Here is an 11,922-nt window from a genome sequence, read left to right as displayed (position 1 = left end):
GGAACTTAAACTAATAAAGGCTAAGAAAATTAAGTGATTTTTATAAATAATATGAATTAAACTTATAGTTTTAAGTTGACATTAAACCTTTTTAAAATTTAAATCATTTTTCATGATTTATTTATCTAATTAAAATAATTTGCAGGCATTGCATTTAAAATATCACAGAGCTGATATTTTATACATAATACCACTACTTTAAAATCATAGTTATTATATAAATAATCAATTCATGATTAGATGAATATAAAATTATTATTTGATAAAATTATAAAAAATTTTAATGAAACACTATAATAAACAGGTTGGGTTATTTAGTATATTTTGTTGAAGAATATTAGAATTTTGAACTGTTTGAATTAAGTTAGGATGATGTTTTTTAATATGTCTTTGTAAGAATGTATTGATAACAAATCGGTCATCACACACATCACATTTGTAAGGGCGATCACCAGTATGCCATCTGGTATGTATTCTTAAAGATGTCTTTTGTGTAAAACCTTTAGAACATAATTCACATTTAAAAGGACGTTCACCTGTGTGTATTCTTTTATGTTCAACTAAGTATTTGCTAACGGTAAATGCTTTGCCACACATTTCACATACATGATTTTTTTCACCAGTGTGAATACGAATATGCAATTTTAAATGATGTGCTGAACTCAATAGCTTACTACAGTAAGAGCATTCATATTTAAGGCCTAAGTGTGATTGGATATGCCTTCTATAACTCCCTATACGTCTAAATGCTTTACCACAAGTTTCACATTGATAGCTGACAGATTCAGCAGATGTTGTATGAACTTTCATATGACTATACAAGTTAGTTTTGGATGTGCATAATTTACTGCATCTATCACATTGGTAAGGTTCAGCACCATGATTTTTAATTTCATGTGTAGCTAGTTCATCTTTATTGAAAAAGCCTGCTTGACATGCATCGCAAAAAACGCTGTAAACTTTTTTGTGCCGGTTTTCATGATATTGCATTCGACTTTTGTAAGGAGTTCTATATTCACATGTATCACAAAAATAAGTAATGCTAGGATGTTCTTCTTTTTTATGTTTTTGTCGAGCACACATAGTATCAAATATTTTATCACAAAAATTACATTTGTATTCAGAATGTGGGTGAACATCATTTTTGTGTAGTTTGAGAGCATTCTTTGTATCAAATGACTCTTCACATTTAGTACAATTAAACATTTTATTCCTTGACTTAAGAGAAGTCTTAATTTTACCTGGTTTTTTATCATTTCCATCTAAAGTTGTCCTATTTAGTAAAATAAAAATAAGCAATTAAAAATTTTAAATGTAGTTAAAGTAAACAGGAAATGAGAAATATAATATAATAAATACATAAGATCAGATGGGGTAAGTAAACTTGTTGTACATTAAGACATAACATCTGATTATTCATTAGAAGGAAATTTATCAAAATGTTATGTTGTTCACTTTTAATTCTTTAATTCTTATAATTGTAGCTCTGTTAAATATTGAATTATTAATTTTTGTGTGACATAGTCTGTTATCACTTGCTTGTAAAAATTTAACACAATTTGGTTAAATACTACATTTTTTCATAAGATTAATTTCAATTGAATAATATTATAATTGATTTAAATATGATTTCATACTTTCTATGAATATGTGAATATATTGTGAATTCATTTAGTATATAATATATCACAATCAAATGGATTACTTGAGAATTCATCATTTATTTTTGTCTAACCACCTAACTAATATAAAGCATTAATGAATCAAATTAACATGAAACTTGAATAATTGACATTGGCATTAAAATAATAAATCCATAACTCTTAAAATTATTATCAAATTTAATTTTTAATTTGTCCCACTATTGGGGCAAGTGTAATCTTAATTTTTTTCTACTTTAATAATCACTGAAAAGTTTAATTTTAACTTTTTATCATTAATTTAAGTACTCTAATACTTCTTATGTTAAATAAAATAATTATTTAACAGAAGAATACTACACAAATCATTTTATAAAAATTTAAGCAAAAAAAAAAGCATACTCACTTACTCCATCTTTTCTTTTTACTTATATATTTACTTACTTATCAAGTTTAATAGATTTTAATTCTATTTCAGATTGGTTTTCATCAAGCCAATGATCTGATTCATTAAACTCTGATTTATATTCTATATTATCATAATCAATAGTTACCACTGGTTCAAAGTCACTAGTAACCTAAAAAAAAAGAATAAATTTAAGATCTTAAGATTAATGATATTAATATCCCAGAAATAATACTTACTATGTTGTTAGTGTTTTCAGCATCTAGTACCGAGTCATTCATGTACCGAACAAGTTGTTTTTGACATTCTAAGGTATTATTGTAATAAGAGTGAAATTCATTAATTGTGTCTTTACATTTAACACACACTTGTTTAGGCAACGAGTCTGTACGAGATATATTAATTTGGAGGCATTGGGATATTTTGGCAGCTAACTCATCAAATACACTTATCGGCCAGTCAACAACAGACAAACATAACCGGCATACTTTGGACAACTCGATGATACTATCGGGAGAACACTGCATTGCAGTTAGAGATTTATAAGAAATATTACATACTATAATTTTACAAACAAGAAATGACTAATGGACAACAGAATTAAACATTTATAATATCAAGAACTATAATCGCCTATAAGGCGAATGTGTGTGTTGTGTATAATACGTATTAAGAATACTATGTTTATTGGATAAAGGACAGCTGATGATAAAAATTGAAAATACATTGATTATAGGTACACTTAAGTGTACAGTGCTACCATACATTCGATAGTTAATTATCAGATTGATACTTTTATTCATCTTAATATATTTAAATCAAATTAGACACGACAAATACTTTTACATAAACATTTTCTTAAACTATATTATAATATATACTATTTTTTTAAATAATATCTTTTTGAATTTAAAGTATAATTAAAATATAAAATATTTTTTCAACCATGTTCAAACGTCAACTTTGGCTATTTAAATAATGAATCGGAAAAAATGATATGGCAATAAAGATTTATTACCATCACCATCAACTGATATAATTATTATTTTTAACTGTGTGTAATATTTAATATTTTATGTTAACTTCATTTGTCTTATGTCTCTAGTTTTTTGTACTCCTAAAACGGAAATTATATCTTCTTGCAATCTTCAATCAATAAATATTTATTTTTTTGAATTTTACCAAAAAAAGGATTTTCTATGCTTATATACTGTTCCATTAACTTATGTTCACTCAAGAGTTTGTATTCTATCTTACTTACTTTTTAAGTGTTTTTAAAGCAATGGAAAGAATAAAAGTATTATAGTTATAAAATAAAAAAAATAATGTATAATCAACAAGTGACGTTTAAGTTCCATACGTCTGAAGATAATATTTGTTCATGACAGATACGCCAGCAGAAAATCTCCCAGAGGGTGTAAAATATTTCGTGTAAAAATTTAAAAAAATTATATAAACTGGCCATTTTAAAAATACATCAAAATGAAAAATTCTGATAATTATTGTTATTTATAAATCAATTTAATTTCTTCATTATTTTTTAAATAAGTTAAGAGTAAAAGTAAAAATATAAAAAATAACTATAAGCAGTTAAAGAACTATAAATTTATATTCATAACAGTATAATTTGTAAGCTTAAAAAAATACTTTTTATAAATATTTCTAGTAAGAAGAATGAAAACATAATTTTATAATTACAATTGTCTCGATTTTAATTTAATTTTTTTACGTTACCTATACTACTGAATACATGCAGTTTTATAATACACGAGATTGCCAAAGTGCAACTGTGAATAATTACACTTTAGAACTTATTCAATAAGAAAATTTTTAATTAAAAAATATGTACATATTTTTATAAAATACATTATTTAATAAATATAGGTTGGTGTTGTATAATGGTAACGGTTATTGGCTATCAGCCCAAGTAACATGTCTAGGTTGAAAGTCGGAGTTTAATGTAACTCTGTCGTTGACGGCTTTCTTTTTGGATTGGCGTAAACAGGACCAAAAGACTATAAAAATTAATGTTTGAACAGCGATCAATGCAGCAATCATAGTCAGAGCAGATGTGAAGGAAATACACCACTCGTCGGAATTAAACACTGTAAATTTTTTCTTATAAATATATTAGATATTAACATATCGTGTATCAATTCAAACCTGTAGTTGATAAATTTCTGGGTAATCTATCGATGTTATTGGACGGTATTGAATCGTTTCCTTTTATTAAACTTTGATCGGCAATAATCTGCTCTTGTTCCTCTATAGATCGAACTACAATAGCAAGTTGTAATGGCACTTCTTTACTTTTATTTTCTGTAGGTGATACGGCTCGACGACGTCTTCCAAGAGTAACTCGTCCATCGTCACATTCATTCTGTATTATAAAACTAAAGAGATTAATAATTGTAAACATTATTTAAACTATTAATACGTACTGGTTGACAGATATCTTGTTCGCAGAACGTCAGCATGATACTGAATCGAAGAATAGGAGAGGATGGAAACCTAAAGGCCTTAAATCGAGCTACCATTGAGTTGGGTGGCATGAACTCTAGCACTGGAAATGTGGCAGGTTCTGGAGGACATCCTCTCCAATCTAAAAGCAGCAATGAATCTAGTCCATCACCCGAACTAGCTACCAAATGACCAGCCCTTAATTTTGTAGCATCTACGTAAAATATATATTAGTTAATTGATTAATTAATAGATAATTTTCATCTTACTATAAGGATAATTGACGTCAATGCGGAGTTCAAGTTCGTCGCCGAGCGTCACTTCAGACACTTTTCTATCATTGTGCCCTACTTCCAATATGCGCATTTTAGCTACCACATTTGCTGAACCAATTAAACCATTTGAATCAAATCCTCCATCATTGTAGACAGTGTTATGGATTCTGGTAAAGGGTATAATATTACAAATCGGCGGTCAGATGCGGAAACTCATTAACCGTTATTTTATAATTTTAGATTTGATGCGTTTTGTTTTTACTATAACGTGTTTTTTTTTAATTTGTTATTATCAACTATTATCTGTATATTATATGATTGTTTTTTTTTATAAAAACGATGTTCAAGTTAAATGTATTGTTCTTAATGCAGTTTCAAAAAATAAGATCACATATTTGTACATAATATGGCGGTAATAATAAATTATAAAAAATATGACCAAAATAACAGTTAATAAGTTTTGCAATAAGCCGAAATAAAAATTATTTACGTTGGTTCAGCTACTCCAAAGGTTGCGTCCAACGTGATATTTTGCGGTCTTTGTCCTCCTGATGATGAAGGTGAATATCGTGAGTCTGAACCCATTGCACAAGACAATCTGGTCACTCGGTCACCAACAGTTTGTATAATAGGATGATGTTGAACCACAACAACAGCTGTGGCTAATTTCCTATTGCCCTGTGTTGACTTGGCTACTACTATATTGCATGGATTTCTTTGATTATGATTTTCCGTAATTGGCATTGTCATCGTTGTAGTGTCCATATTTCTTCCGTTTACACCACATTCTTCTGGACGTCCGAGAACGAACATGCGTCCTTTGAAGGCTGGAGAATTTAGCGTTACTGACATTGTAGTATCGCTACAAGTAACACTTACTAAAAATCGTTAAATAACAATTATTGACAGTTAATAATAACTACTTAAAACAATTTTAGACTCACGATCAATGCAGGGAATTCTTTCGACGTATGTAGCACAAAGTGAAGGAACGAGAGGACCGGCTGTCATGGTATCGTCACTATGTAAAAGACAGATACTACCACCATAGAATTCGTTGGTTGGACATTTAAATGTATAACCACGGCAATTGAAATATTCCTCTGCTTCACACCTGTCTTTACACTTAACATAAAAAGTACTCAAATAATCTATGTGTAAAAATATACTCGTACATGTGCAGAGAAAACAGTTTTTAATATACGCGGAATTCCCCGAAAATGTTTCATTCCGCGATCTATAAGTACTGATATTTTGTTTGATTCTTCATCTTTATATTATTTATAGATCATTGTTTGAAAATTTACTGAATTAATTAACCTATGTTTTCTTATTTTTATTAGAATATAGTTCAGTGTTAATTTATTAGTATACACAAAAATCATTATGGAATACTCAAGATTGGTCTAAATAAATAGAAATGGCTTGGCTACAAAATAATGCTGTTAAATTAGACGTAAGTGTACTTATTTGACAATAATGATCAAATTTGTTGGACTCTTTTATTATAACAATATATATAATACCTGTTCTATATTGATATTTTCCACTTGCAAGTCTACTTGTTGCAAAGTTCTGTTGAATACAGGTTCATGCCAACAAGACTGCATTTCGTTTATGCCTGAAAATAAGGTAGGTTTATCGTAAAAAGTGTTTATGTTAATATAATTAAAATTTTTTTTTAATAAAGTCAAATAAATTATTAGTGTATACACAGTGAATTACATTTAACTGACAGCTGTTATAACTTTTTATACGTATACCAATTTTGTAAACATTTGTTTTAAAAAATAATTACTGCCTTCTTAGACTATATTTAAGACATATTTTTTGATTATTTATTAATTAATTATTTATCAATAATAAGAAAATATTGTCATCATATTTTGTCTAAATTTAAAAATAGTCTATTTTTTAACCCTATCTTTAAACAAAATTTGATGGGTCGATAACAATTTTAAGACAAATAATTGTTGAGTTGTTAATACATAAAGTGGCTATATAATGAGGATAGGTGCAGCTCATACTGGTGTATATTTATAATGCATACTCCACCTGCCCTGTATGTATTACAATGTTTGTAACTTAATGAGCACTTGCCTTAAAACTGTTATTGACCTATCAAATTTTTTTGTAAACGGTTAAATATAGCAATTTTGAAATTTAAAATAAAATAATACATTTTTATTATTAATTTTAAAAATATGCTATAACATAGTCTAAGAAGAATAATGATTATTATAAGATCAAATAATATCTTTCATATTATATAATAATAATAATTATTATTAGATCAAATGTTATAAGAGTTGTCAGTTAGATCTGGTTTATTCTGTATGTGGTAAAAAATACCTGATGATTGGTCAACGCATTGGTTTTCTAAATATTCTACTTGACCTGGGCTTGGGCTATACGCTGCTGGTTTGGTTCTCCTTGTTTCAGAGTTCAATGAACAAATTTTAGTTTTCCGATAGTAATTAGCTGATTTACACTGTTGATCGAGACATTGTTGTGCGCACTGCCATTTGTCTACCACGTTCGGTATAACCGAAAGCTGAAAGCCATTCAGCTCATAATCCATGGAAACTTCGATAGGCCATGCTTTTCGATTACAATTTTCCGGAACTTAAAAGAAAATACAATTTATAGTTCATCGATGTTGGTTGAAAGCTCTTTTTAATTGATATTAACAGATAAAATCAAAATAAGTCGAAACGAATTAGTAACAAGAATAGATAAGTGGTAACTTAATCTATTTTACGTATTAGTGTTTATCTTACGTCAATTTATCAGGTTTTTAAGATTAAAAAATTAATTCTCATATTAATTTGATTGACAAACACTGTTGTTTTGACTGATTAAAAAGCATTGTAAAGATCCTCTTATCATTCACCTGTTTATATGAAAACTAAAATTTACCTCGAAGACATGCTTTTCTAAAGAAATTTGAACTGGAACTAACAATAATATTATCTGTTGAGCTGCCCATGTTAGGTACCCGATAACATGACGTAGAAGGGTAATCAATGATAAATCCTGCGCAGTCCATTGATTTTCGGCATCTATTAATTTACAAATCAAATTACAAAATAATAAAAATTACATAAAATAATTTTATTAATATGGCAATTAATGAAAATAATTTATAAATAAGTAAAAGATCCTTAAAATTAAAAATGATTTAATTGATTTTTGTAAAAGTAGATTAAAACTTTTATTAAAATGACTATATTTTATATACTTTTTATCAAAATAAATGAACACGTTATATATAAATTTGAGTAAAAATTAGAAAACAGTTTAATCATAGTAATAACTTAATAAATGTATTATACATATTATATTTTGACTTTGATCTACCAAGTTAAAAATTTGGCCTGTTGAAATATTGTTAGGAAATATTTTGTTTTTTATTTATTAGCTTACACGATCGGTTTAAATTTTCCTCACCTATTGTAGCATTCAGCAGTAATGGCGACTCCAGGCACACTAGCATATAACAAAATTGGTTGAATAACAGATCTTGGAGCAGAATTGCTATACTTAACATATGTCACGGGTATACCCCCAGGACATTCTTGCGCTGAAGAAAAATATGTTTTTAAAATAAAATAAAATAAATAGTTTATGAAATTATATACGTGATATAGGTAAGTTTGAATAAAAGTTGAAAAAGTATTAGGTAAAAGTAATTTTTTGGTTGTGCAGTTTCATTTTTAAACTTCGTGGAGCCTAAATATATAAAATAATAGCTCTCGTCAAACATTTAGAAAATATACATTTGTGTTTTTTATTGCAATTTTGCCGCCAAAAATTTGAAATTACTTAAAAATTGTTTTTTGTAAAGTAATAGTGATTTGTATTGTGTTATTTTTTAAATAAAGTAACAAATTTGTCTGAAAATATTAGTTTTTTAATTAAATAATACTTGAATTGTTTTGATAGAAAAATCAATAAAAGTCTCGTATTGAATCAAACTCAAACATTTCTTGTATTATGTATTCAAATTTGATTTTTTTTTTTTTGAGAAATAAAAAAAAAAGTTCAAAAAATAATTTACTGATTGATTTGGTAGCAGATGCTTCAAAATAAAATAGCAATATACATTTTTAAATATTCATTTTTTGAGTAATGAGGTACTGCAATGAAGGATTGTTGCATTTTAGACCTTGCTACACCAAGTGTTTGATTTCTGCTATATTATAATTAAAATTAGTGATTAATATCCGCACTAAAATTGTTCATGTTGAATACGCGTATTTACTAATGTGGTGAAGGTTGATGGTAATTGTGTATAATTTTTACGTTGGGTTTATTTTGCTAGTTAACAAATATGTACAATTAAATATTGAGTGAACTTATTTCATATGTTGGATTGTTAAAATATCGTTAGTGTCGATGAATAAAAATACTATCCTCTGTCAAATAGGCAGCCACAAGAAAACACATCAACATCTATACTTTTCTTTATTTAAATACTACAAAGTTATTTGTAGTTGTTTTTGTCATTTAATTTTAGGTTTATTTCGTATCAACATTTATGTGTATCTTGTTATATCTTGTTTCGTGTAAATTTATAATCCCTCTCAGGAAATCTGTCATTCGCATAAAGTTTTTCCGAACACAAATATTATTATTATATTTTTGAAATTGTAAATTTCAAATTTCTTAGTAAGATCGAATAAATAATTTTGTTGTTGTCTATGTTATAAACAATTAATATTATACAAAATTAAAATAACTGAAAACTAATAATAAATATTCAAGCAAAAAATCAGTTCAAGTATTTTAATGCAATTTATTTCCATCAGCTTTTAGTTTAGCTGGATTGACATTTATTTATAATTAATTATAAAGTTAATTATGATTATAGTTGCATAAAACTTTATTATTGATGTTTAAGACATTTATTGAAAATATTTTGTAAAACTAAGGTAAGGTAAATCTACGATCCACACCTGAGCTAATCTCGACTGAATCATTAAATATTCGGATATTGTAAAGAAAAAATAATATGCCTTCCGCATTGCAATCATTTTAGAGACCTTTAATTACGATCAATACCATTAGAAAAATGGTTGAACGAGTGATCAAATCATACTTAAAGTCTGTAAGAAGATGGGAATTCAAGAGGAAAATTATTTTTTTTAGACTATGTCCGAATTTCTACTTTACCCTAATTTCGAATAATTAAAATTGACGATAATAAACATGCAAAATAGACGAGAAAAGATGTAACTGAAAAATAATGATTAGTAATGAACAATCGAGACATAACTATGATTTAGTAATTGAATGTAACAATGATTATTAAACAATAGCCACTTAATTAAGTTATTTCATACGATGTCGATTGCAAGCTAATAGACTGATAAAATGTTAGGTAGTTGTCAGAATAGATCGAAGGGAATATGTTTTATAGCTATTAATTTTAATTTAAAATACTCAAAAAAGTTACATATAGCCAATAAAATAATGTTAGATGTGTTATAAATATCCACAATAGTTATGGTTTATATAATCTATAAAATTTATTCGGAATTTGTAAACAAAATCTGTATGGTAAATTATTTAAATTTTTATGTTTTAAGTCGAAAGTAATAGAAAGTGTAAAAAGTGTTAAAAAATCAATTGTTTGAATTGTACGTTTTAGAAAATAAATGATAATATTAGGACTCTATTGTTGACTTAAAACTGCTTTATTTGCATTATAATGTTGACGGGGACATTATTTTGACTAAAATTCTTAACAACGATTATGTAAGTCAATGGTATGACAAAGTGTGAATGTAAAATTTGTTGTAAAATCTTCTTAAATTAAAATTTGTGAAGTATAGTTTTTCTTAATTCAAGGAAAATGTTCTCGTTAATTTTGTATGTATCGTTGTAGATAAAGATGAGTTGTAGATAAGTATGAAATCTTTCATAATTATTGCAAATTTATGCATTAGGCGTAGTCTAGCGAACAACCTTACCAATAACATACATGCGCTTAACAGAACTTTTTACTTTTTAGAAGTTTTTTGTTGTACTGAAAGAAAGTTTTGATATCATATAATAACAGCCGGAAACAAAAGGAAATTATTTAAATTGAAATATTTCAGTGTCATGCCGAAGGAAAAGTTACGAATTTGCGTGTAAGGTTGTGGACTGGTGAAAAAACGTTTTAAAGAATGGTTTACATACCACGTGCTATGATCAAAACCGCGGCCAAGATGACGAATTCAAATGTTCCTCTGAAGGGTTTCATGGCGGATTCGTCGTCTACAGTTGGGAAGAATTTCCCGACTGGGGCGCAAAATAGAATTACACTGGCGAGTACATACGCGGCAAGTAGATACTTTTCAGCTAATAACTTTTGCAGAGTCACGACCCTGAGGTATTACTGCGTCTGTCGCGTGCCGGTTGTCGTTTAAACGCAACTCGAAGAGAAGTCGCGTCGGAGACCGCAGTCGACCTTGTCAAGACGAGCTTCGGTCTGCCGGTGTAGGGGTGACGTCATGGAGGTGGCAATTTGGTGACAGGTGCAGTAGTAGTACGAGTAATTAACCGCTGCTGTTGCCACGGCAATAGGCTCGGCTGCCGCGATCTTGAAACGGACAAAAATCAAACTTGCACGCGGAATATATTATGACAATTACATATTATGCTGTGAGAATAATGAACATCCGTGAATGCGTACAATGATACTGAGAGGTGCATATGGTACGCGACGACGGTCACGCGCATAATAGTTATTTAAATTTCTTTTTGTCGGGAAAAATAAATGGAAAAAAGGAGGACACGAGTCATGTATGCGTGCTTTACAAACATGCGAAAGTGAAACCGGCATGTATTTACTATTAAACGTTCATTTTTTTAAATGGTTTCATTACATAACTAGACCTTCGGCCGCTTCGTTTTGTTTTGTTCATTAAACAACAGAAATTTCAATGACCAATCATCAACTGTTTCCTCCGTTAGGTTTTCGCGCACTTTAAAATACACTTTATAAGCACAACATTAAACTTTTTACTAGACATCGTTGTGAATATCATTGTTACGTAATGCCAAGTTGACAGGCATTTGAATGACAGGACCTGTTTAATATTCAAGGTGCCCACAGTCTACGGTGACATAAATTTTGAAAAGTATACTGTAT

The 11,922-nt window shown here is 28.3% G+C and overlaps 2 protein-coding genes across 2 annotated transcripts; both read right to left on the bottom strand.

Annotated features, from left to right (window-relative positions):
• Positions 1-236: 236 nt before the first annotated feature.
• Positions 237-2,729, bottom strand: LOC126902663 (zinc finger protein 664-like). Its single transcript, XM_050680154.1, has 3 exons — positions 2,286-2,729; positions 2,085-2,218; positions 237-1,273 (listed from the first exon to the last, which is right to left on the bottom strand). The coding sequence occupies exons 1-3, from the start codon at positions 2,571-2,573 to the stop codon at positions 292-294; spliced, it is 1,404 nt and encodes a 467-aa protein (XP_050536111.1). The 5' UTR covers positions 2,574-2,729; the 3' UTR covers positions 237-291.
• Positions 2,730-3,857: 1,128 nt separating this feature from the next.
• Positions 3,858-11,434, bottom strand: LOC126900950 (uncharacterized). The gene is made up of 11 exons (XM_050676989.1): positions 10,968-11,434; positions 8,232-8,364; positions 7,701-7,843; positions 7,134-7,406; positions 6,308-6,402; positions 5,726-5,906; positions 5,272-5,659; positions 4,776-4,948; positions 4,488-4,720; positions 4,210-4,426; positions 3,858-4,151 (listed from the first exon to the last, which is right to left on the bottom strand). Exons 1-11 carry the CDS (start codon positions 11,029-11,031, stop codon positions 3,955-3,957), a joined length of 2,097 nt encoding a protein of 698 aa, XP_050532946.1. The 5' UTR covers positions 11,032-11,434; the 3' UTR covers positions 3,858-3,954.
• Between the last annotated feature and the right edge of the window lie 488 nt (positions 11,435-11,922).

The sequence above is a fragment of the Daktulosphaira vitifoliae genome, unplaced genomic scaffold, assembly GCF_025091365.1.
Source record: "Daktulosphaira vitifoliae isolate Bord-2020 unplaced genomic scaffold, ASM2509136v1 Scaffold_3, whole genome shotgun sequence".
Taxonomy (NCBI): Eukaryota; Metazoa; Arthropoda; class Insecta; order Hemiptera; family Phylloxeridae; genus Daktulosphaira; species Daktulosphaira vitifoliae.
This window is presented reverse-complemented; position numbering and strand designations above follow the sequence as displayed.

Excerpts from the sequence above, each read along its gene's own strand:
- LOC126902663 (XM_050680154.1), bottom strand. The coding sequence starts at position 2,573 with ATGCAGTGTTCTCCCGATAGTATCATCGAGTTGTCCAAAGTATGCCGG. Across the intron at positions 2,219-2,285 it reads CTGAAAACACTAACAACATA|GTTACTAGTGACTTTGAACC; the intron begins GTAAGTATTATT and ends CTTTTTTTTTAG. Across the intron at positions 1,274-2,084 it reads AAATCTATTAAACTTGATAA|GACAACTTTAGATGGAAATG; the intron begins GTAAGTAAATAT and ends TTTACTAAATAG.
- LOC126900950 (XM_050676989.1), bottom strand. The coding sequence starts at position 11,031 with ATGAAACCCTTCAGAGGAACATTTGAATTCGTCATCTTGGCCGCGGTT. Across the intron at positions 7,844-8,231 it reads ACTGCTGAATGCTACAATAG|ATGCCGAAAATCAATGGACT; the intron begins GTGAGGAAAATT and ends GTAAATTAATAG. Across the intron at positions 5,907-6,307 it reads AAAATATCAATATAGAACAG|TGTAAAGACAGGTGTGAAGC; the intron begins GTATTATATATA and ends TTTTATGTTAAG.